The sequence below is a fragment of the Hevea brasiliensis genome, chromosome 14 (assembly GCF_030052815.1).
Source record: "Hevea brasiliensis isolate MT/VB/25A 57/8 chromosome 14, ASM3005281v1, whole genome shotgun sequence".
Classification (NCBI taxonomy): Eukaryota; Viridiplantae; Streptophyta; class Magnoliopsida; order Malpighiales; family Euphorbiaceae; genus Hevea; species Hevea brasiliensis.
The window spans coordinates 1869087-1896533 of record NC_079506.1 but is presented as its reverse complement, the minus strand read 5'-3'; the positions used below and the strand labels follow the sequence as shown (position 1 = coordinate 1896533).

Sequence of the window (27447 nt, the reverse complement as noted above, 5' to 3'; positions counted from 1 at the left end):
CCAGAAAGAGTTGAATTTGAGACAGAGGAGATGGTTAGAATTGATAAAAGACTATGATTGTCTGATAGACTATCAGCCAGGGAAAGCTAATGTTGTGGCTGACGCCCTAAGTCGCAAGACTATGGCAAGTCTACGGGTTACTCCTTTGTCTTTGGTACATGAGTTGAGGTTATTACATGCCAGTTTAGAGATTAATGATGATGGGCAGGCAGCAGTTGCATGGCATGTACAGCCAGTGTTAATTGATCAGATCAGAATGGCTGCTCAGAATGATGCAAGGTATCAGAAGCTGTTGGAAGAAGTCCGGCAGGGCAAGAAACCAGAGTTCTCAATCAGAGATGATGGTTTACTGCTACACCAAGGCAGAATGTGTGTTCCTAATGATGTTGATTTGAGGCAGATCATTTTGAAGGAAGCACATGAGTCTCCTTTTGCCATGCACCACAGTGGTACAAAAATGTATAGAGGGTTAAAGGAGCATTCTTGGTGGATGGGTATGAAGAAAGATGTGGCGAGTTTATTTCTAAATGCCTAACTTGTCGACAAGTAAAGCGAGCATCAAGTACCACTGGGTTGTTACATCCACTATCGGTAATAGAATGGAAATGGGAGAGAATAACAATGGATTTTGTGATGGGACTTAGAGGACACGAAGAGTCATGATGCGATTTGGGTCATTGTTGTGAGACTAACCAAGTCTGCTCATTTTCTGCCGATCGGATGGACTACGATTTAAACAGTTGGCGGGTTGTACATTGATGAGATTGTGAGACTGCATGGAGTGCCGGTATCCATTGTATCGACAGAGATCCTAGGTTCACTTCTAGATTAGGGTAGTCTTGAGAGAGCCACAGGAACTAGATTGAACTTCAAGATCGCATTCCACCCACGCAGACGGATGGCGATCGAGAGGGTAATTCAGATCTTGGAGGACATGCTACGGGCTTGTGTGATTGAGTTTGAGGGTAGTTGAGATACACACTTGCCTTGATTGAGTTTGCTTATAACAACAGACTGAAGAGAAAATCAGGGTGATCAGAGATCGACTTAAAGCTGCATCAGACCGTCAAAAGTCCTATGTTGATTTGAAAAGAAGGGATATTGAGTATGCAGTGGGTGAGAAAGTTTTCCTCAAGGTTTCTCCTTGGAAGAGAATTATGAGATTCGGTAGAAAGGGAAAGCGAGTCCTCGTTTCAACTGGGCCATATGAGGTTACGGAGAGTGGGTCCTTTGGCTTATCGTTTGGCACTACCTCCAGAGTTGGAGAAGATACATAATGTCTTCCATGTGTCTATGTTGAGGAGGTATCGATCAGACCCATCTCATGTACTACCAATAGAGGAAATTGAAGTGAATCCAGACCTCACATATGAAGAAGAACCCATAGAGATTCTGGCATATGAGGTGAAGCAGCTACGGAATAAACAGATACCATTGGTAAAAGTGCTGTGGAACCATCATTCGGGCCAAGAAGCTACTTGGGAACGAGAGGAGGACATGAGGAGACAGCACCCTGACTATTCGGACATTGATACTGTAAAATTTGAGACGAAATTTATTTAAGGGGGGGAGAATTGTAACACCCCCGTTGTATAGCCTGGTATATTTCACTGTTCCGGAGACCGGTGTCGGTCCGGACAATTAATGGGATTAGGGCCATACTTAAGACAACTTGAGAAGCCATAAACACAAATAATTAGTAATGTTTAATTAGTTAACTATAAATAAGAAAAACAGAACATAAGAGGTTAAACGAGCCGAGAGTCACAGCGACGAGTGACCTCCTCGAACGAGCTGAAATCGTTTTAAACTCAAATTTGAACCGTAAAAAGTGACGTGCGGTTCTTAGGACCCTCATGAACACGATGGAAAGAAAACCACGAAAAGAAGCATAAGCGGTCAAATAATTAGGTCAAGGAGCCAGAAGAAATATTGGATTATTTGCAAACCGGGATGAACCGGCGAGGGGCAATTTGGTCAATTGACCCCGAGAGCTGACTCCTGACCTAACTGTCAAATAAAATCGGAGAAAAGAAAATTTCGAAATCGACAATTAAATTAAAGAACTAATAGAAAAATAAATAGAAAAAAAAAAAGAGAAAAAGGATGGAAAAGTCAAAGTTGATGACATCACTAATGATGTCATAAACAAATTTGTTAAATATTTATTAAATTGATATTTATGGTCTTCCAAAGCAAAATAAACAAAAGGAAACAAAAGAAAAAAAAAATTAGAAAAGCCTCATTTCTTCTTCCTTGTGCCGTCCCCATCCCTTCTCATTTTCCTCCATGGAAAGCCACCATTAAAGCTTGCATACAAGCTTTAATTTTCCCACTCAATTCTCATAACTCCCCTAAAAATACTACTAAAGCTTGTTATTACTACTTAAGAAGGAGATTTCAAGAAGAAAGAAGAGCAAAGGTTAGGGTTTTGAAGCTTTAAGTGAGGTTAGCATATCAAACTCTTTATTTTTCCATTTAAATGCATGTTTAGGTAATTAAGTGAGCTTAGAACTTGATTTAAATGAAACCAACATGGGAGAGGGACCAAACTGAAATTTGGGCAGCTTGATAGGAGTATGATTTACATGAAATTGATGCATTAGAATGAGTTTAAAAGCTTTGATTAGTTAAATGGTTAAGGTTAAGTGCATTAGTTATGGTTAAATGCAAGAGTTAGTGAGTTTAGGGTTTCAATGCAAGGGTTTATGAACCAAAAATTAGAGAAATGCATAAATGGCATATTTGACCTATTGTGAAATGAAATAATGATCAATTAGGACCAAATAAATTGTATGGGAATGGTGGAAAATTTAGCTAAATTCGTAGGTCAATGGTCATGCTGCTGGCAACATGACTAAACCCACTTTGAAGGACCAAAACTCAAATTTTACAAGTCCAATTGATATGCCACCAATTGGAGATGAAAATAGACATAAAAGAGCACAATTTTCATTAAGGAACCATTGCCAAAAACTGACCAAAACTTGGTGAAACAATTGACCAAAGTGAGTTGATTGCAGGCTGCCCTGCACCAAAACTGACCAAATGAACAGTAACTGTTCATTTGGTCATAACTCGAGCTAGTTAGGTCAAATTGACCTGAAATTTTACCAGCAATTAGATATGATATAGACCTAAAACTTTCATGAAGAACACCAACCCAAATTAGGCTATTAACTCATTCAAATCATTGAGCAAAGTTAAATTTACTGTACTGAAATTCTGCAGAATTTTCATTGAGCAGCAATGTTTGGAGGGCTATAACTCTCTCTAGAAAACTCGGATTTAGGCGATTCTTGAACCGATGGAAACCTAAGACATAGTACAACATTTCATATGAAGAAAGTGAGACCAAATTATGAACTTAACTTGATCAAACAATTGACCAAAGTTGGACAAAAAATCTGCCAGCACCAAAATCTCAGTATGAACAGTGCACGTGAACAGTAAACTTATTTTGGCCATAACTTGAGCTACAAAACTCCGATTGAGGTGATCCAAAAATGAGAATACACTTAAGACAATAAGGAACATTTTCTATGAAGGAAGTTTTGTCAAATTCCAACAGTAGATCGACCAATGGAATAGTGCAACTTCGGAGCACAAAACCGAAAATTGGCAATTTTGCCAAAATGACCTATGCTTTGAAAAAGTGACAAAAACCAACAAGTTTCATGAACAAAATGTGGTATGTGGGTGAAGTTGGAGTTCCCATACCTATTAATCCTTAGAAATTCAATTATTTGACTTGAATAGTGCAGTGAATAGTAACCCGAAACACAAAATTTCGAGAACGTCGAATTTAACACGTTAGAGCTAGGTAAATGTGAAGCTAAGTTTATTTTGGGTTTATTTTAAGTTCTAGTACTGAAACATTGTAAAATTTCATGTTTCAGTGGAAAAGAATACCGGGACAGAACCCGAGGAGTCGAGTCAGGGCCAACAGGCGACTCGTCTGAGGTTTGTGCACAATAAACCCTATTTAAGCATTTTACTCTTGAAAAATTGATTTAGCATGCATTATGAACATATGAACTTTTGTGTTGCCACCTTGTGATCAAATTGTAACTTTGGAAATTGATTTGATTTTTGTATGCAATATTTGAATGAAATGTTTGAAATGGATTTTATGTTCACACTTAGCATGACAGTATCACATTTCCTCCTCCATTTATGGGGTTGAGATCGTTTATTTTCCTCCCTCTCTGGCTTGCCAGTTGAGGTTGTAGATCGGATGAGTACTCATTAGCTAGCTAGCCACCTCCCTCATTGGTTTCGATTAATGGGGTTGAGATTGCTTTGTCGTGGTGTACAACACGGCATTGATCGGAAATTTTGTGTCATGGCTTAAGTTGTGTACGACTTTGGCAACACTGTGTTTACGCAATTGTTTGACTAAACTGTTGTTTAATATATTATTTGACAAAATGAGTTGTTATGAGCTTGATATTTGTGAAATGTGATTGTGAAGTATTCAAATTATGTTTCATCAATAAATGATTTATGTATCACATTTTAAATCTTTATTGTGCACCACTGAGTATGTTTATACTCAGCGATAGTTTAATTTACTGTCGCAGATAAGAGCAAGGAAAAAGCAGCAGAGTGAGCTGCTACTGAGTTGAAGATCACATCAAGCTTTTGTACGGGTATTGTTTTATACCCTTATGGTTATTTTGATGTAAATACTGTAATGTCATAAGTATCAATGTAAATTGAGCATTTGTAAATAAATTATAATAATATTATTTTGGGTTTGTTTCTGTAAATTTAATATTTGTAAATATGAATTTTCTACTTTATGTTTTGTAAATGAAGATATTAAATACTTTGAGATGAGAAATCTTGATTTGTATTGTGAAATTATTTGAAGTGCCTTGATTGAGTTGATTTGAGAATTATTGGTGGTTGGGAGTTGTGAAATATTTTTGGAAGTGCTTTTTACAGGTCTTTAAAGAACTGGTTTCTCAAAATACAGAGGAAACTCTGTCAAAATTTTTATAAAAATTGCGGCAAAATTTAAATGGACAAAATTTTTACTAGTATTTAAACTTTGAATAAATGGTTTTTAATTCCTACCAAAATGCTCACCACTTCCAAAATGTAAGAAAATTGTTTTAAAATCCCTTGTAGGGTACTTAATGAGTTATTGGTAGGTGAAGTTCGGTAGTTCATTAAGTATTCTACGGGATCATGTTATGCCTTACGGAGGGGTAAGGTGTGACATGTTTTAGCCTGCCTCCCTCTCTTCTGCAATTGCATATCCACCAGTGCCCTCTGCTTCAACAAAGGTGCCAGAAGGGTAAAGGGCAGCACTGGCCAGAATTAGCCTGCATTCCAGAAGTGATATTCAATTGTTATAAAGGTAAATCAATTTTGAAAGAACTTAAGATATATTATCAATTTTCATGATGCATGCTTATTTTCTTTATTTTACTTTTTAATTTATTTCTTTAATGTCTCAGTTTAGATAGTGATAAGGAAGAGGAAGAATTAAGGTTTTAAAGCTTGTGCTGCTTAATCCAGGTACTTCCTGACTGTCTGACATGTAAAAAGTGGAACAGAAAAATGTTTAACAATTGTTTGCTTTCTCAACTTTCAATTTATATTTCAATAATGCAATATATGCAATCAGAACAACATAGCTTCTGTATCTGATTTTATCACTTGTGTTCATATTAATTTGCAGAAATATTTTACATGATCCTGAATAATGGCCCTAAAGGGTGGAAAACAGGTTCAGGTCCAGGTATTTCATTCTGTGCAACTTAGTTACTATTTAACTTTCAGAAACTGCACTTACGGAGCAGACAAGGGACACTCTTTTACAATGGAGTCCAATCTCTCATGACATTAACAGACATTTTTCCTTGTTTTGTGCAGAGCAATTGAAAGACTGGCAAAAGGTTAATTTTATTTCTACTCAGTTACTAAAGCTTTTGAGTTTTGCTTCTCCAATCTCTAGGGCCAACAAGCTCAAGGCCTGACCAAAGAAATTAAAAATAACAAGTCATCCTAGCATCATCTCTTCTCATCAAGATTACCCTATGATCGATCAAATAGTATATCAGGACTCTGGTGAATTTTATATATTGCTGAATTCATATGAAATTTCCTGTCATGCTTTGTTGCATCATTGCAAAATGTATTGTCATATTGGTCGCTTTTGCGGCGGAAGTTTACCCTTTTGCTTCCCTTAAACAATCAATGATCACTGTCAATGAAAGGAAAATTTCCCTCTTTCTGCAGTGCTTTGTACAAAATTTCATTTATGACAATATAAAATTGCTTTTGCCTTTTGCTCTCAATTTGTCCTGCCCCGTTTTCAGCAACCAATGTAGAAGATTATAACATAAACTGCCTCTTTACTCCCGATTCTTTAGGATTCCGACCAAACCTGTTATTACATTAAACATGAACTTTCAGAAAATGGTTTTTTATAATATAAGGAAATGTAAAAAATATGAGAGTTTTATTATCTTACATCAGTGGGTTTAAGAATGTGTTGCCAGTTCAAACAGCAAAGCATATTGAACATAGAATAGCCTTATGTTTGTGCAGCTATGGCTCTAGAATTCTTTGTTACACCAAGCGCTTGGATACATATTAAACAAGGAAAGCATCCTTCATTAAATTCTGCGATCTGTGAACACATTCAGATTTCAGACAATGGACCTCCTTCACCAAAGGTATGGGAAAATGTTCGAACAAATCATGCGCTATTTTGCAGGAATCTGATTTAGTCTGGAATTTGAAGATGGAATAGCACAAGTAACTCATCATTTTTCTTAATTATCCTTGAATTGGAAGGGATTAAACCAGGATTGCATTAACTCATCATCTCTCGTTTTGTGTGTTGATAATTGTATAATTTCCTATTACTCTTTGCCAAGAATTATTTAATTAGTCCATTTTGGATATGCTATAGTATTAGAACTAGGGAATTGCTCATACTAATGCATGTAACTATTAATAATTTTAATTTATGTATTTTTGTTTAATTTTAATATATAAAAATAATGTAATATTTTAAAAGTTTTTATTAATTATTTTAAATTTTATTTTTATTAATTTTATCTCTCAAACTTTTTAATAAAAATTTCATATATATATATATTATGTAATTAATATATATTAATATATTGTAAGTTACTTTATAATAATTACTACTTATTATAATATTAATAGAATAACTATTAAATAATTTATAATTTACATATAATAAAGATGTCATGTGTTAATACTATGAAATAAAATATTATGTTTTAGCCACGTGATAATACTATGAAGGAGAATACTATGTATTAGCTACCAGACAATACTATGAAAAAAAATGTTACGTGTTAGATTCTGTCACATATTAATCACGTGGCAATATCATGAAAAAGAATACCACATGATAGACTCTAAGGAATACTTTCTTGCTTTACATAGATATAGATAGATTTATTACTATTTCTAAAATTACTCTTATTTTTCTTCATGTAATAATAGATCTGCACATGGTTCATAGATCCTTTTCCTTCTGGTATTTTAGGACAGTGAATAATGTGCTATCCAGCTAATAAAATTTATGATATTTAATTGCAAGAAGTAATGTAAATCTTATTATAGCAAAGAGAATTATAAATAAATCTCATCTTAAAAATATATATTTTTTTTTAATTGAACCGTTAATTATATTTTTTTTTCACAATTTTAGAGACCACTTCAGTGAATTAAAGCTCATTGAATTAAAGCTCATTGATTAAACCATTGATATTATAGAAGCAGATGCTACTTTCAATTTTATTATATACTTTTTTATTAAAAATATAAAGGGGAAAATGAATTTAATTATATGATGGAGTATTTCAAATATAAAGTATGAAAAATTTTTCTTTAAAAAATTATTGAATAAAAGCTACAAATTTATATAAAATCTATAATAAAGAACAGCATAAATTGAATTATAATTGTCTAATTGGTACTGGGGGAAATTTCCTTTGAACTTCTTGGAATTGTGGACAGGAATTTCTCATCAGCTTTCAAAATATCATTATTCAAAGTTAGGAAACCACCATTACAATTCCTTTCGGAGCAAAAAGTATGAGTGGCTAGCAAAAAGAAACCATTTTTCAATTTTGCAATGATCGATAATTGACTTGGTTAATATACAAGAGGAAAAATCCCTTTCGACTTCCTGGAATTGTGGACTCCACTGCCACTGAACTTCTCATCACCTTCCAAAATGTCATTATCCAAGATTAAGAATCCTTCATTACAATTCTTTACAAGGACTAAATAATAATTCATTATCACAAATGTTACAAATAGCAGTAAAAATTTTACAGTGATATTAATTTTTATTGTTACCCGAATGATAATTGCTAATGGTATATAAAAAAAGATAGGGCAACAATTGATTTTATTAATAGAAATTTTTTGAAGGAATAATTTTTACTACTAATAACTTTTTTTTTTTTTGTAATAACCATGAATTTATTATAAAATATCTAAGACCATAATTTTATAGCAACAACATATAGTATTTTGTTACCATAAATTTATGGTAATAAATTTTATATTTTAGGCAGTAAAAATTTTTACTGTTAAATCTAATATTTCTTATAGTGATTAATATTAAAATTTCGAGATTAAATTGTAAATTTTTCAAAAATTTTTTACTAGATTTTACATAAATGTTAATTAACTAATGAAATTCAGTAATATTATATTCGCTTTTAAGGTTGTATACAAAAATAATGCCTCATAAATACATGGGGCCATATGTTTTGTCCTTTCCTTCTCTTAATTTGAAAATTCATTAATTGTACCAAAAACATCAGTACCTCACAAAGCAAAATCAATTTATCATTAAATTAAAATTAATTAATTTTTATTATTTTATTTATACATTCACATGTGGAAAAGGAGACGACGACTTTTCAAGTCATCTCACCTAACGTTATCAATTTATTCTTTCATACTAAGGAGGCCAAGACTCAAAAATTGCCGACCTACTTTTATAGATAATTGAAAGGATGATAAACTATTTTTATATTTCTAATTAAATATAAAAAATTAATATATATATATATATATATATATATATATATATATATATATATATATATATATTTCTTTACGAAGGAATTAAATTGTAAAACAAAGAATAAATTAAAATGAATTCAAATAGAAAAATTCTCAAGTAAACTTAGTTTGGTTAGAATATGTCATAGTGTTTTATTTTTTTTAGTTTTTTTTAATTGAGCCTTTACTAGAGTTTCATTTTAGGACTTTATAGCTTTAGAGATTTTTTTTTTTTTTTAGTCAAGGTACAGGGGAAAAGGGAAAGGGGGAGGGGGAGCCTCGAATTCTGATCTGATCATATTCGAAAGGTGTCTTATGCCACTAAGTTGCGCAGGACTAGACACAGAGCTTTAGAGACTACGTACCCCTATTTATTGACTCAAAGGAGCTAGTGGTGTTAATTTGGAAGAGAGAGAGGGCATGAGAAACAAAACAACAGCGCTGCAGACAAACAAAAATAGAATAGATAGAGAAAGAGAGAGGAATTTGCCAAGAAATAGAAATAACAGATTGATCAGTAAAGGTTGTATACAAAAATAATAATATTGACCTTGACTTATTTACAGCCACTCAAATTTTGATGACTTATCTATTACAAATTTTTGGAAAAATTATGATTGCTGCCGATTACTTCTTTACCCATGGTATCTACACTCAATAATATTAATATTAAAAAAAATTATGATTTAATCTTACAAAATAAATAAATTTCTTAAAATGCCACATACGATCCCTTTTCGCAAGACTCCTAAATTGTTTTGATATTTCATCGGTTTTTTTTTTTATGTAGTTCTCTCAATTACAAGCGTTATAGTCTTTTAGAAGATCGCATTTAAAATTGATTAATAGTATTCCTAAATAAATAGATAAATTTTTGTAGAAAATATAAAAACAACACCCACAAAGAGAAAGATAACAACTACATAGGGAAATCAAGCAAGGTAATTTTTGTATTACACTATCCATTGTTATCTCTATGTGTAGAAAACTTACATAAGTTAACGCGTCTCGATAAAATTGACATAATTTTAATATGAAATGTATCTTGTCTCTAACTCTATGTGTTTATCTCACAATTAAAAAAAATATATATTATAATTAATAAATTTTTATAAGTTAAATAATATTAGTATATTATATTAATAAAAATAATTTTTATAAATCAAATTTAGCATATTAGCTTGTATACCAAAAATATATTCTTTTAATATTTAATCAATTTATCCAATTTACCAGTGAGTTTTGTTAACATTTTTTTTTAATTTGTAGTGGACAATTTTGGAATACCAATAAAAAATTTGCACATCTAAAACATAGGTTTATATGAGAAACTGATATTGGCATTATGTCCATCACTTTCAAGAAACGTAAAATGGAGTCATCTTGTATTTTTTTACCTTGAGTTTATTAAAAGTAAATGATAATAATTATTTTTTATTTTTTTTTTCTTTTCATGAAGAATATCCATAGATCAGCTTACCTATTAAATTATTTAAATATTTACCAGTTAAATCAATTTTTTTTTCTTTACAAAAAAGGAGTTTTCAATGCTATCAATTCGATTAATTCAGTAGAGGACTTCCAGTGGAGGTGATTCATTCACATGAAAGGAAACTGAGAGAGAGAGAGAGAGAGAGAGAGAGAGAGAGAGAGAGTTTCTCCATGCAATAATTCTAAGTTTAGGGCATGAGTGCTCCAAAGTCATTAGTTCTTGTCAAGTGTCTGTCATATCATTTAATTTTTTTTTCTCCCTCCAATAATTCAATATGTATTGAACTTTTCTTCATGCGCAGTGCGCATCCTTATAATGTATGGGGTCATATATTTTGTCCTTTCTCTCTTTTAAATTGAAAATTCATTGATTGCACTGGAATATCAGTACCTCACAATGCAAAATCAAATTATCATTAAATTTAAATTAGTTCATTTTTATTATTTTTATACATTTACATTCACATGTGGAAAGGAGACCAAGACTTTTCAAGTCATCTCATCTAACCTTATCAAATTATTATCAAGGAGGCCAACGCTCAAAAATTGCCCACCTAAAATTAAATAAATTAAATAAAACAAATAAAATAACTTGATAGTTGACGGGGGGAAGATTTTTATAATTTGCTACTGAATTGTTTTGATGTTTCAAACTTTTTTTTTTATGGAACACTTAATCTTAATCGCTATTATGGTTTGAGAGATTACATTTATTAATTAATAATAATTTGAAATTAATTGATATATTTTCGAAAAAAAATAAAATAATATTAATAAAAAGAAAGATAAACTGTGTAAAAAATCAATTCTATTAAAAAAAAAACTCCACGATAATGGAAAAAACGGAGTTTTCAATGTTATTAATTGGATTAGTCCGGTTGAGGCACTTCACATGGAAAGAAACTCTGAGAGAGAGTTTCTATTCTAAATCAAGTTTATTATTTACACCTAACCTATTATAAATTTAGAATACAAAATATATATTATAATATACTTATTAAATATATAAATCTTACATATTTATGTATTAAATTCATGATAAACTGAGTTTAAATAAAATTTCCTCATTGGATCAAATACTTTTTCTTTTTCTCTTCTCTTAAATTGAAAATTCATTGATTGCGCTGATAATATCAGTGCCTCACAAAGCAAAATTAATAACCTTTTATATATATGTGCGTATATAAGATATTTGGATTTGAAACCTATAGCTTTAAATCTCTAATATTACCCTGAATTATCTGATTAAAAAAAAAATCTAGTTGTAAAACCTTCCTTCTTTTATTCTCATTTTCAAGGTTTTCCATAGTCTAATCTAGTCTAGTCCAATAGTCTAATCTAGTTTAGTCCAATAGCTAAAACCTAACAAAGGTCTGATTTAAGTTTTCACACCCTCGATCCCCCTATAAAAAAGGTGTATATGGTATTCTCAATATATAATCACTTGTTTAAAAATTACAAAGCTTATATTTGATTATTGATTTTTCTTGTCTAATCACATGACAATATCATGAAAAAGAATGCTACATGATAGACTCTAGGAATACTTTTTTACTTTAGATAGATATATATAGATTTATTACTATTTCTAAAATTAGTCTTATTTTTCTTTATGTAATAATAGATATGCACATGGTTCATAGGTCCTTTTCCTTCTGGTACTTTAGGACAGTGAATAATGTGCTATCCAGCTAATAAAATTTATGATTTTTAATTGCAAGAAGTAATGTAAATCTTATTATACCAAAGAGAATTATAAATAAATCTCATCTTAAAAATGTTTTTTTTTTAAATTGAACCATGAATTTTTTTTTTCACAATTTTGGAGACGACTTCAGTGAATTAAAGCTCATTGATTAAACCATTAATATTATAGAAGCGGATGCTACTTTCAATTTTATTATATACTTTTTTATTAAAAATATAAAGGGGAAAATGAATTTAATTATATGATGGAGTGTTTCAAATATAAAGTATGAAAAATTTTTCTTTAAAAAATTATTGAATAAAAGCTACAAATTTATATAAAATCTATAATAAAGAACAGCATAAATTGAATTATAATTGTCTAATTAGTACTGGGGGAAATTTCCTTTGAACGTCTTGGAATTGTGGACAGGAATTTCTCATCAGCTTTCAAAATATCATTATTCAAAGTTAGGAAACCACCATTACAATTCCTTTCAGAGCAAAAGTATGAGTGGCTAGCAAAAAGAAACCATTTTTCAATGTTGCAATGATCGATAATTGACTTGGTTAATATACAAGAGGAAAAATCCCTTTCGACTTCCTGGAATTGTGGACTCCACTGCCACTGAACTTCTCATCACCTTCCAAAATGTCATTATTCAAGGTTGAGAATCCATCATTACAATTCTTTACAAGGACTAAATAATAATTCATTATCACAAATGTTATAAATAGCAGTAAAAATTTTACAGTGATATTAATTTTTATTGTTACCCGAATGATAATTGCTAATGGTATATAAAAAAAGATAGGACAACAATTGATTTTATTATTAAAGCAATTCCATAATTAAGATTTCACACTTTAATCTTATTATGGATTTTAATCTCGTTTATTCATTGGATTAAGAATTGTTGCTTTGATGGAAATTAATCTTAAGACATCCTAGGTCCTCTTTCAAGGCACCCTAGGTGTATTTCAACTAGAACCAAACCCTACTTTTGTTGGCAATTAGTCCTAATAAAAATCCTTTAAAATCTATGATTAATTATGGAACTCCATGAAGGATTTCAGCCTATCTCTAGGTCAGATTTCCTAAGTTCAATATTCTGATTTTCCAACACTAACCTTCACCTTTCAGTCCTTCAATTAGTATCTTATATCATGTCTAGGTGGGTACCAACACATAGCATGTATTAAGAACACAGAATATTAAATCAAAGAATAAAAGTCAAATCCAATAAATAAAAGTCAATATTGATTCATACTAACGATTACAAGAGCTACTCTCCTAATTCCAGAGCAAAGAGATTACTCACTCATGGTGAGCTTAACAAACATAATGAAAATAAAATAAAAGAACATAAAGAGTCCGCTTAAAGAAATAGAACAAAAGAACCAACGAGGACTTTCTGCAGCTTTGAACTTGTGGAACTTCGGTTGAGGATTTCTCTTTTGTGCTGATGCTTTTGTTCTTCAAGACAGCTGTAAAGAATATGTATGTGAAAAATGAAAAGCTCCCCTTTGTTGTTATCTGCTGCTTTTATTTATATTCAATAGCCTAGGGTTAGGTTTTTAGAGTCCTTCTGGCATTAGAAGTCTATTCTGAGTGTGTAAACTGGAGCTAGAATCAAATCAGGAAATTGGTTGCCGCATGATACATGGCCCGTGTGTCAATATACGACCCAGAGCCGTGTAACTTACTGGAGCTTGAATGGTTGCATCTTGTATTGGCACAGGAGATTACACGGGGCATTGCTAGTTACACGAGTCTGATTACACGACCCGTGTTCTTTTGCTCTTCAAAGAATTCTTCAAGCCGGGCCAGGCAGAGACTTACACGGGTCTCCATAGTTTACACGGGTTGTGGTACATGGCCCGTGTACTATGGTTCTTCTTTGGCTCTTTTAGTTTTCTCCTGGCATTAGGTTACACAGGTTTGTGGCTTTGCTTACATGACCCGTGTAAAGTGTATCAGTAACACTTCTCTTTCCTTTAGTCTTTCCAAGCTTTCTCCTGTACTCCTATGCCTTGGAACTTCATCCAAACACCTGAAATGATGTAGAAAACATGGAATTTAGAGCTTGGCAATAAAATTTATAAAAGTTGATGAAATTAATGATTATGCATGAGATTACTTATCTAAATGCTATGAAATATTATACAAATGTACTTAAAAATATCTATATAATACAAGTGCATCACCAATTTTAGAAGGACCATTCCCTATCATCTTAGAAACTTGTCTAGTTTGTAGGCTCTTAACTTGAGCAATAATCAATCCTCTATTAGGGCTAGCAGCCTTGATTGGCTTTTGGGTCTCTCTTTGTTGAAAGTCCTCGATTTGAGTACTGTATATCTTAGCGATGTAGTTAATTGGCTAGACGCAGTCAATATGGTACATTTTTTAGTAGAGCTTTGTTTATTCTCTTGTCAACTTCGTAACCTTCCATAATCTTTGCCATCTTTGAATTTTTCTTCTCTGGAAGTCCTTGACCTATCCTACAATGGCTATTATCATTCTCTGATTCCGAACTGGTTAGTTGAGGTAAGCCATAGTCTTTGTCTTCTTAATCTCACAACCTGTTGGTTGTAAGGCTCCATTCCCCATACCATTGTGAATTTTACATCTCTAGTTGTGCTTGATTTCGCATACAACAATCTCACGGGTTCTATTTCACATGGTTTTGGGAACTTAACATCTCTTGCGGTGCTTGATTTCTCATACAATTATCTCATGGGTTCTATTCCACATAATTTTTGGAACATGACATCTCTTGTTGCTTTGGATCTCTCATACAGTGTTCTTGAAGTTCCAATACCAGTAACGCTAAGTCTGATTCAGTAATTGCACCACTTCAAACATTCACCCTTGTGATAACTTCATCTTTCCTATAATGACCATTTAAATGGGGCTTTAGGAAGAATCCTCCCTCAACTTCCAGAATTAATTCCTAGATGTTGCTTTGGACTTTTTGGATGGCTTGATCACTGAAGCTCATTTACAGAATTTCAGTAGATTGAAGGCACTTGACTTGTCATCAAATTATTTAATTTTAAACGTGAGCTCAAACTGGCTTTCTGATTTTTCAACTTGAGACTATAAATTTGTTGTTTTGTGAAATAGGTCCATGTTTTCCTCAATGGCTCCAAAACCAAAATAGAATTTTGGAACTTGATATGTCTTTTGCAAGTATATTTGATACTATACCTGATTGGTTTTGGAATATTTCTCCATTGATGGAGCTTTTGGATCTTTCTTTCAACCAATTTAGAGGGGAATTACCTAATTTATCCTCAAAAGTGAGTTTGTTGACATTGGTTTTAAGTGGAAATGAATTTGAAGGTCACCTACCTTAGTTACACCCAATAATAAAAAACCTAGTTTTAGATGACAATCAAATTTTAGGACCAATTTCTCAAATATGTAACATGATGAACAAAAGCAATGCATTGCATTATCTTCCTTTGAATGGAAATTGTCTATCAGGAAACCTTCCAGACTGTCGGACATGCAGGAAAAATTTAGCTTATCTTGATTTAGGGTCCACCCAATTGTTTGGTGAAATCCCTGAGTCAATTGGCCATCTAATTAATCTTAAAGGGTTGTATTTGTATAATAATAGTTTTTCAGGAGAGATACCTCAATCCTTCCAAAATTGCACAAGTTTGATTATCCTGGATCTTTGGAACAATGCACTATCAGAGAGCATACCAACCTAGTTGGGGGAAAGTTTAGAGAATCTGCAGGACATTTCGTTGCACCACAATGCTTTCAAAGGAAATATACCATTGCAACTTTACCAATTGAGGGACTTCTCTTACTTGGACTTCTCTTTCAATTCATTATCAAGATCAACTCCACTATGCATTGATAATTTTCTTCCAATGGCTGAGAAAGAAGTTGAACTTCATCAAGATTATACAAAGGATGAACTAAAAATTCTAATGTGGGAAGAATCACAAGGTATAAATGGTCTTTTTAGATTCAGAAAGATTGTCGATTTTTCATATAATATGCTAAGTAGGGAGATCCCAAGAGAAGTTACAACCCTAATTATATTGAAGGATCTGAATCTTTTGAACAATTATCTAACGAGATCTATTCCTTGTGATATTAGGGCCATGAAATCGTTATATTCTCTAGATTTATTTGGCAACCATCTTTCTGGCATCATTCCTCCCAGTATTTCTGATCTAACTAATCTTAATACACTGAATTTATCATATAATAATTTATCAGCGAAAGTTACGTCATGTAATAATTTTAGTGCATCTGCATTCACTGGAAATCATAACCTATACAGTCCTCTATTTGTAAGGAATTGCTTTGCAAATGAGTCATTTGAAGAAACAGAATGCAGCACTGATAGGAAATCAAAAGGCCAAAATGATGGAATTCAAGTAAAGGAACATAGGCGTGGATTTGAAGAGAAGCCTTCATTCTACATCATTATGGCTAGTGGATTTGTAATAGGGTTTTGGGGATTATAGGCTACTTTAGTTTTTAATGAGTTATGGAGGCATGCTTACTTCTGTTTCTTGGGAAACATGGATGACAAAATTTATGTGTTTGTGGTAGTTACCACGGCTAGGCTACAAAGGAAATTTCACAAGGAGCAAGCTATTGAATAAGGTCAGTACAAATAATTATTTCTTGTGTTTAACTCTGCCTAAGTAGTTTGCGCTTAGCCGGTCCCAAGCCCGAATAAAGGAGGAGGGTTGCGGTAGGTGACAACTAGCGTAAAAATTTCATCACACCTTATGATATGGATTCAAATGATATAAACGTGGAGGCGTCCTCTACTTACGACGCACTACATCACAGCCGGGGTGTAGTGAGAAATATGTAAGGATGTAAGGCGTTCAGTGAAAGCGATGCGCCATGCTAGCTCCCGGGTGTGGTGTTAAATGAGCAAGGGTTCCCACATCATGGGCAGGTGTAGGCAAAGAAGTTAGTCCATAGGACAGATAGTAGAACAGATAGTGGAATAGAACACAAGATAGGCATAGAGAATAATAAAAGATATCATAGAAGGAGATTAATTAGGAAAAGACAAGATAGGAGGAGAATTAAAGTTGGTACTTGGAATGTTGGATCACTTACAGGAAAATTAATGGAGCTTGTGGATACCTTCGAAATGAGAATGGTGAATATTGCTTGCATTCAGGAGACTAAATGGGTAAGAGAGAAAAGCAAGGAAGTGGGTAATTCAGGGTACAAACTGTGGTTTACCGGAAAAAAGAGAAACAAGAACGGAGTGGGCATAATCATAGATAGGACATTAAAATATGCTATAATAGCTATGAAAAGAGTAGAAGATAGAATTATACTAGTATAACTAGTACTAGCAGAAAAAACAATAAATATAGTTAGTGCTTATGCCCCACAAATAGAACTAGATAGTGAGAGTAAACAAATGTTTTGGGAAGATATGGATGATCTAATGCAAAGCATACCGAATGAAGAGAATGTTTTCATCAGTGGAGATTTGAATAGACACGTAGGAAGTGATAGGCAAGGTTATGAGAATGTTCATGGAGGTTTTGGTTTTGGCAGAGAAAATGAGGAGGGAAAAGCATTTTGGATTTTGCTATGGGATACGACCTAATACTAGCAAATACCTACTTTATAAAAAGAAAGTCACATTTAGTGACTTTCAAAAGTGGGTAACATAGAAGTCAAATTGAATTTCTCTTAATCAGGAAGACAAATAGAGCTCTATGTAAGGATTGCAAGGTCATTCTGGGAGAGGCATTAATAAGTCAACATCGTTAGTGGTCTTGGATGTCAAGTTTAGGAATAATTCAAGTAAGGTTAGAAGAAATAGTGTAGCTCGAACAAAGTGGTGGGAGTTCAAAGGAGTAAAGCAAGTGAAGTTCAAAAATGAGTTTCTCGAGTCTGAAGCATGGAAGTTGGATATGGAGGCCATGGTTTGTGGATACATATGGCATCAAAGATTAGAGAAGTAGCTAGAAAGGTACTTGGAGAGTCTAGAGGACATGGACCAGCCTCAAAAGAGAGATGGTGGTGAAATGAGTAAGTACAAAAGGCAGTGAAGGAAAAGAAGGAATAGTATAAGAAATTACCTAAGTGTGATAATAATGAGGCATATGAATAGTACAAGATAGCAAAGAAAGAAGCAAAAAAGGCAGTTAGTCAAGCAAGAGCGCAGGCCTTTGAAAAGTTATATGAGAAACTTGGAACTAAAGAAGGGGAGAAAGATATTTATAGATTAGCAAGGAGGAGAGAAAAGAAATGTTAAGATCTCAATCAAGTTAGGTGCATTGAGGATAAAGAACGAAAAGTGTTGGTGAAAGAAAAGGACATTAAAGAAAGATAGAAAAATTATTTTGATGATCTTTTTAATAATAGTCAAAATGGTAATAGTGTGAATATAGACTACAGAGCAATATAAAAGAATGTGAATTATACTAGAAGGATTAGGTCTATAGAAGTAAAAAAAGCACTTAAGAGAATGAAAGTGGATAAAGCCTGTGGACCCGATGTAATACCAATTGAAGTGTGGAAGTGTTTGGGAGATGTGGGAGTGGCATGGTTAACTAAATTGTTTAATAAGATTTTAAACTCAAATAAAATGCTTGATGAGTGGAGGAGGAGTATTTTAGTACCTATTTTTAAAAATAAGGGAGACATACAAAGTTGCTCAAACTATAGGGGAATTAAACTCATGAGCCATACTATGGAGTTGTGGGAGAGTTGTGGAACATCAACTACATCATGATACTTCTATCTCTCCCAATCAATTTGGCTTTATGCCTGGTCGTTCAACTATAAAAGCGATCTTTCTCATTAAAAGCTTGATGGAGAAATATAGAGATGTGAAGAAAGATCTACACATGGTTTTTATCGATTTGGAGAAGGCTTATGATAATGTCCCAAGAGATGTCTTATGGAGAGTGTAAGAACAAAAGAGGGTATCTATTAGGTACATACAAGTATTAAAAGATATGTATGAAGGAGCAACTACTATTGTGCACATAGTGGGAGAGGACACAAGAGATTTTCCTATCTTAGTTGGATTACACCAAGGTTCAGCTGTAAACCCTTACCTTTTTACATTAGTTTTAGATGAATTGATGAATCATATACAAGAGAGTATCCCTTGGTGCATGATGTTTGTGAATGATACAGTTATGATAGATGAGATGCAAGAAGGAATCAATAGAAAGTTAGAGCTTTGGAGAAGTACTCTAGAGTCAAAGGGCTTTAAGTTAAGTAGAATGAAGACAGAATACATGCATTGCAAGTTCAGTGAAGCTCGAATTGGTGATAGGGGAGGAGTTGGTTTGGATGGAGTGGTATTGTCCCAAAGTAATCATTTTAAATAACTCAGCTCAGTCCTTCAAGTAGATAGGGGATGTGAGGAGGATGTTAGTTATAGGATTAAAGCCGGATGGTTGAAGTGGAGACGTGCCACAAGAGTTTTATATGACCGCAAGATTCCCAATAAGTTGAAAGGAAAATTCTACCGTACAGCCATATGACCGGCCATGTTATATGGTAGTGAGTGTTGGGCACTGAAGAAGTCGCATGTGTCTTAGATAAGAGTTGTGGAGATGATAATGTTAAGGAGGATGAGTGGCCATACTAGACTAGATAAAGTCCGTAATGACAGTATTAGAGAAAAGGTAGGAGTGGTGTCAATTGAGAATAAGTTGAGAGAAGAGAGATCGAGGAGATTTGGTCATATGAAGTGTAGACATGTGGAGGCTCCAGTTAGACAAGTAGAGCACATTAGGTTAGAGAATAGAAGAGAAGAAGGGGTAGACCTAAACTGACTTGGAGGAGAGTAATACAACATAACCTAGAAGCATTATACATTTTCGAGTATTTAACCCAAAATCGTTTAGAGTGGAGAAAGAGAATCCATATAGTCGACCCCAAATTTTTGGGATAAAGGCTTAGTTGAGTTGAGTTGAGTTGAGTTGTGTAACACCCCTATGTTCGGTAGTGCATTCTACTGTTCCGATGACTAGTGTCGGTCCGGACAGCTAGGATGCCTAGAATTACATTTAAATGTTAGTGAAGAGATATAAAATAATGAAATACAAGAAATGAAAATACAAGAAAAACAAAGAAAAAATAATAGCAATAAAATGAAACTAAGTTAAACGAGCCAGCATCGCAGCGATGGGTGACCGCACGGGGAAGTTACGGCGCAGGCAATAGCCGACCCCAGGACTGTAGAAAACCCTCAGAATTTAGTTTCGAGATAAAATTAAAGACTTATTAAAGTATAAATGATATTAGAAATTTCAAAGAAAAATTAAATAATTAGTACAAAGAAAAACGAAAAATCGAGAAACCGATAAAAATCGGTGTTACCGAAAAAGCTGAAAAGCAACACGAATAGGGGCATTGTGGTCAATTGACACTCCAAGTTGCCTTTTGACCTAAATGTCCATTAAAAATAAATGATATTAAACTTTGAAAATATCATGAAAATTAAAATGGTGGTCCATAATTTAAATAGTGAAAGAAAAGAGGTTAAATGTGGGAATTATGGAAAATGTGATTAAACAAACATTATAATTGATTTTAGTGCTCCACTAACTTGGATATTGGGACACCAAAACAAGCTTTGGGATAGCAGATAGCACTCATTATCATCTTCTTCTTCATCCAACTTCACCTTGCCAAAATGAAATTCACCATGGAAACCACCATGGCCGCCCCACATGCAACCTTCATGGGTGCATGATCAAGCCATCATTTCTACTTGGTTCCTTCATTAAAGCTACCCTACTTACCTTGGGGAAGATATTGGCAATAAGAAAAAAAAGATTCGGTGAAGTTTTGATAAGCTTCAAAAGTGGTAAGTGTCCAAAACCTCTCCCTTGCTTTAGTAAACCTTGTGTTTAGGTTGAAGTGAGTATTTTGGTGAAGAGAAATGAAGAGAATAGTGAGAAATGTAATTTTTCATTTTTGGCAGCCATGAATATTTGTTGTATTTGAGTTTTTCTTACCTATAATGGATGGAAATTATGGTTGATTAACTCAAATGGAAGATGTAGTAAGTTAAAATCTAAGTATGTATATGTAATGCTTGAATTAAGGGTTTGAAATGGAACCTTGATGCTTTGGCAAACTGTCATGTTTGGCAGCCCATAATATCATGAATTTGTGTGTGAATATGAAGTTTATTAATGAAATATAATAGTGTTAAATTGTGGGCAGCATGTGTAAGTGATATTGAAGTATGAGTATATTGAAGTGTATGTGTAATATTGATATTGAGATATGTTGGATTTTGGTAGAAGTGAATTTTGAACTTGAATGGTGAATTGTGTGCATTGAGGACTTGAGTGTTCTACCCAATATGCTTGCTGGAATTGTGTACAATATATATATGGAAGTGCCATTGATTGAATATTGAAGTAATAAGGAGGAGAAGGAATATCAAATTGGAAGTGTATGTGTTTTGTGTAGGTTGTGTATTGATGGCAGTACCTAAACTAGGTCATAAGTGCTAAACTGTGAACCCAATTGGTATGAGGCCAATAGGGGGTGAAACTAGACACCAAATAGGCCAACTTTCATGTAGAAGTGTTGTCAAAATTTTGCCTAGAAACTGACCTTAAAAATGACCAAATCCGGATTAGTGACTTGAAAGCCTGAAAATTGACCATTTGGGCAGCAGTTAGTGTTTTGACCATAACTCACTCAAAACAGGTCCAATTGACTTGACATTTTTACCATGAATAGTTTAGACATGGATCTACAATTCTTATGGAGACACCAATGGCCAGAACCAAGCCAAATAGCTTGCACAAGTTCAGGTACCAAAATTGGCCGAATCAAAAGTGACATAAAAATGACCTAAGCCTACTATTTTGGTACATTCTGTCCAGCATTGGTAAATTGACCATATCTTGGTCTACACAACTCAGAATGACCTGAAATTTTTCTTCTCGTGCAATAAGACATAGACCTACAAGTTTGTAGTTTGGACCGAAACCCGAAAACCGAGGGAACTAGGTCATCCTGCTAGGTCAAATTAGTATACCGAAATCCGACAAATTGCAATAAAATGCAATATACTTGAAAATGAATTTGGTAACATATGCCAACACTAAAGGGCTATAAAATGTGACATATTGGTAACATTAGAATTGACTCAATTAGAGTGCATCAAGGGTCAACATTATAGGTTGACTAATGAAATGAATTGAAGGGAATAGTATCAAAAAAATTTAAATATTGGATTTTATTGTTAGAAACAAATTCATTGAGTACTGAAACACTTTAAATTGTGTGTTTCAGTTGAAAAGGATATTGAGAAGCATAAGGAACACTGAGTCAGGGCCAAGAGGCATATATCAGAGGTTTGTGCACAACATTTATTTCTTTTGAATTTTTCAATTGAAATAAATTATGACTATTTGTATGTTATTGTTTTAAATTGTGTTTGTGCACAATAATTTTGATTTCTCATTTTCTACTTAAAAATTTATTTGAACATGTATTATGAGTAATTTTTTATTGTTTTGGCTTTGAGAATATTATTTGAAAAATATTGTGTTGCCTACTTTACAAATGGAAATTTTGAGATAAAATGTGATTTGTGGTTTGTATGAAATATTGTGATTTGGAATTGTTTTAATTCACAATTGGCATGACACTGTTACTATGTTCCTCCTCCATTTATGGGGTGAGTGTGATTATATTCCTCCCTCTTTGACTTGTTAATCTGAGGTGAGTGTGGATGAGTACTCATTATCTAGCTAGCTTCCTCCCTCATTGATTTCGATTATTGGGGTGAGTGTGCCTTGTCGTGGTGTACAACATGGCATGTACGAAAAAATTGTGTCATGGCCTAAATTGTGTTATTGATTGGCAAAATTGTGTTATTCAGTTATTTGATCAAATGGTATTATTGATTGGCAAAACTGTGTTATTCAGTTATTTGATCAAATTTGTGTTATATGAACTTTGTAAATTGTGAAATAGAATTGTGAATTATTTGATTTGTAAATTGTCAATAAAAGATTTATATATCCTATTTCAAATTGTTATTGTGCACCACTGAGTAAATTTTACTCAGTGATAGTTTTTCATTGCTATCGCAGGTAGACAGATTGACAGGGCAGCAAATTAGGCTGCTTGTACCACATTTTGAGATTTCGTAGGGTATATTGAGTATATCATATTGTGTAGTTTTTGTTATAATGTATATGCACTATATGTATATATTGTACTTAGCTTTGAGCAGTTATAAACTAAATTTGTAAATTATTTTGACTTGTAAAAATTGTGATATATTTCTTTTATCTCAGCTTTTGAAAACACTAGAAAATTATTATGGATTTGAGTTGGCAAATGTTGAGAAACTTATTGTGTTGATTGGATGTTGGAGTTTGGGGATTGAACAAAATATTGGAAGTGCTTTTTACAGGTTTTTGAAGAACTGTTTTATTCAAAATACAGATGGCACTCTGCCAAAATTTTTACGGAAATTGTTAATACTTCAAATGTGTTATTTGGTTTCACTTCAGTTTAAAAAAAAAAAAAAATTAACACCTGTCAATAGTGCTCACTACTATAAAAAAAAAAATAAGAAAAGTTTTAAAATCCCTTGTAGTGTATTTAATGGGTTATCAGTAGACGAAGTTGGTAATTCATTAGGTATACTACAGGATCATGTTATGCCTTATGGAGGGGTAGGGTGTGACATGTTTTAGTGGTATCAGAACTAGTTTTTAAAATTCTGTTTTGACCTGTAATTTGAATATTTTTCCTTCATAGTATAAATATGCACTAACGGGAGGAAATCTCCTTGTGTTATTTGTTCAGGAGGTATGATATCCTCTAATTGTTAATGGATATTGTAATTAGAATAAGTGTCTGATATTAGTGAATTCGATAAGTGTTGACACCATATTTTGGCCGATCCCCAAAATCAATGAACTTTGAAAATCGACCCTTAACTGACATCCCTTGGTTACAAGTAACCTGATTAGGAAATAAGCCGATCCCGCACCTAGTCGAATGTTTTCCTATCTTTTAATAAAGAAGGTCACACCAATATCAGGTCCCCACGCTGTTCAATCACATTTTTCGTTCTCTCAAGGAGATCACATTAATATCAAGTCTCCATGACATACGATTCATTCCCGATCTCTCAAACCAATTATCAAGTATCCTTGCCAGTCAATTACATTTCCGATCTCTTGTCAAAGGAAATCAAACCAACATTAGGTCTTCGTGCCATCCAGTCTTATTTCCGATCTCCCTTTTGTAAACATTGTGGATAATCGCTTAATAAAGTTAAGATTTCAGTCCGGCTTAATGGTGCTTCCGATCTTAAGTGTTCAAATCAGGTTTCCAGTTTAAATAATTTTAAGTTCCGTTCGGGGTTTGGTCTTGGCTCAAGCCGATCTCATGGTTACGATGTTCTTCCGACCTCTCATACTTAGATTAATAATCACTTTTAAGTTTGATAACATGTTCAAACAATCAAGCGCTTGTACAACTTAGATACTTTCCGATCTCATCAAGTCATTGAACAAAAGAGAGAATTTCATTTCATTTCAAAGTAAAAATACAAGTCATTCGGCTGGAGGATCACCCCCAGCCTGTTCTACATTTCGCTCACCCTCTCTATCTCCCTCAGCTTCCTCCTCGCTCTCCTCTTCGTCTTGGGGAGCCAGGTCCACCATCCAAGAAAAGTCCTCCTCAGGATAACGCCTCCTGAGCTCGGCCAAAAGGTCGCCGTGGGCGTTCACATAAGCACCGGCCTCCCTTGTCACTGCCTCTTCTTCTTTCGCTCTAAGTTCTTCAGTGAGGCGAGCAACATCAGCAGCTCAGAGCGCCCGAGCTTCTTCAAGTTCATGAGCCTGCTCGGCCAATTTATCCTCATAGGATTTCATCCGCCCCTCAATTTCAGCTATATAGTCCTGGGCGGATGAAAGTTGGGCTCGGGCGGAAACTGCTTCTTGGACCGTCTTCAGGATCTCCTGCCTCAAATGATGAGCCTTTTCCCTGATGATATGCTGGTTCACCAAGCTCTCCACACTCAAGCTCATCGTCTGGGCCAGGAGATCTTCGATGCTGCCCTGGGTCAGCCTGTTCCGATCCTCCTATAGACATATGGAAGCTCCCAGAACCTTTGCCAGACCCGAATTCTCCCGAACAGATCGGTTCTTCTCCAGGGAGTGAATCAGGACCTGGGCGCCGCGGGAAAGGGTTCTCGTAGTAGATTGGGAAGGACCCCCTTTTGCACTCGAAGCAACTGGTGGAGGTGGTGGCTCTTCTTGTCGAGGAGGAGACCGAACTACTTCTATTTCAGGGATCGGCGGTCTCGAGGGTCGGGACGAGCCCCCCGGCGCTTCTCCTGGATTATGCCTTGGCGTCTGCAAGGCCTCGGCACGTTTCATTTCCCGCACTTTCTTGGAGACTTCCCTTTTACGCTTTCGGCTCTCTTTGGAAGCCTCGTTGCCCGCCATACCTGCACAAAGAAAAAGTCAATGAGTTCGCTAAGGCCCAGAGATCAGAGATGTAGAAAATACCGGGGCCGAGGTCAGAGAGCTGAAGCCCGCGCTCTTCGCCGATAACCAGCCGCATCATCCAATGGTGCAGTTCGGCCATCATCGCATCTAAGCAGGAGAACTTTTGAGTGGCCGCCTGATCCTTTAGCTCCATTACCATGGCACCCTCATCCCTACTCAGGGCGATATGCTTCAGAAGTGGCGGGATCAGATATTGCCAGCTTCGGGGGAAACCTTTGAAACCATTCGAGATCTTGCTCCTCAACATGAAGAAGTGATTTTTCCAGTTCTTCAGTGAGGTGGGCAGATTGGTAAAGAGCCCACAGTTCGGTTTTGCCTGAAAGAACCAGTACTCATCGTCCTTTCGACGAGTGAGTCTATACAGCTCAGCGAACATCTTCGCTGTAGGATCAAGTCCCTTAGCTCGGCAGAGGCCTCTGAAGGCTACCAGGATCCACCATGAGTTCAGATGTGCTTGGGCCACTAAGACAGGGTGAAATTTTATGACGTCTCTGAAGAAGTCGACAAGGGGAAACCGAAGCCCATCTTTTAATTGCTCTTCGTACACCATGATCACATCATTTTCCTCGAAAGAGTGATTGGCTCTGAGATCGCCATGGCATCTGATAAGCTCAAAGGAATCGGTTCGAAGGTTGTATTCTTGACTAATGGATTGCAGATCGATTTCTTTGAGGACCGATGGCAACTCATCCACAGGGAGATTTTCTCTACTAGAGGAAGATGTCTGTCTTGATTGAGTTGCTCGACCACGAACTAAAGCAGAAGTCGTGGGAGGTTCAGATCGCCCAACTGGTCCGGCCACTTCAACTTCATCCGATGACCATGAAACATGGACGGAAGGGGGGCTCGCCGCTCTCTGACCCTCGGCGCCGCTCATTTTCAAAGGAAGGGAAGAAGTTTAACTGAAAGAAAGATCAAAACCCTTATCAGAGTGTGATCGGTGTCGGAAGAACTTGAAGAAACGAGAGAGTTTTAGAATCGCTCGCGAGATGCTAAAAATGACATAAGGGAGCAACTGGCTGACCCTTCCCCTATTTATACCCGTCTGAGCATTCAATGCTCACAGTGTCCCAAGCGGCGCATCGGTTAGCAGAATTCGCCAGCTTTTCTGACACGTCGCAAGAACATTCCAGAAACTCCATAAATGAATAAGGGGAGATTGGCTGGTTAAAGATCGACGGATTAAGGTGGAGGTTCAAATTACAGATTGGCTAAGGGCTATTCAGTTAGGAACCAGATCGGATATGCACATTAGAGATTGAAAATAACCAATGCAATAATAAAATGATAATTGTTAAAATAAAATTTCATTTCATTTCCAAAAGGTCAGATTACATCATTTGGGCGATCTTAAGAGATCGGATTACATCATTAAGAACTTTTAAAGGTCAGATTACATTATTTGGGCGATCTCTAGAGATCGGCAGTACATCCTACCTAGCAGGAACCTATGTCAAAGCCTGGTCTCGTGGCTGAATCAAAAGATGTGTCTGATCAGAAAGCTAACCATAGACAGCGGATAGATGTACAGCTCAGATGGAGTGACTATGACTCTCATGAGGATGAGGAGTCATCGCCAATAACATCGACCAGAACCGAGCTACAGTCAGGACGCCTGATGTGGTGAGGAGCCAAATGAACTCCAGAGGGCAGTCACTG

At 34.7% G+C, this 27447-nt stretch overlaps 1 protein-coding gene and 1 long non-coding RNA gene across 2 annotated transcripts; both read left to right on the top strand.

Moving 5' to 3' along the window:
* Positions 1 to 5193: 5193 nt before the first annotated feature.
* Positions 5194 to 6235, top strand: LOC131173189 (uncharacterized). The gene is made up of 3 exons (XR_009143432.1): positions 5194 to 5368; positions 5469 to 5529; positions 5693 to 6235. It is a non-coding gene; the product is annotated as an uncharacterized LOC131173189 (long non-coding RNA).
* A 9908-nt stretch (positions 6236 to 16143) lies between these two features.
* Positions 16144 to 16749, top strand: LOC131173433 (receptor-like protein EIX2). The gene has a single exon (XM_058135792.1). It carries the CDS (start codon positions 16144 to 16146, stop codon positions 16747 to 16749), a length of 606 nt encoding a protein of 201 aa, XP_057991775.1.
* The last annotated feature ends 10698 nt before the right edge of the window (positions 16750 to 27447 follow it).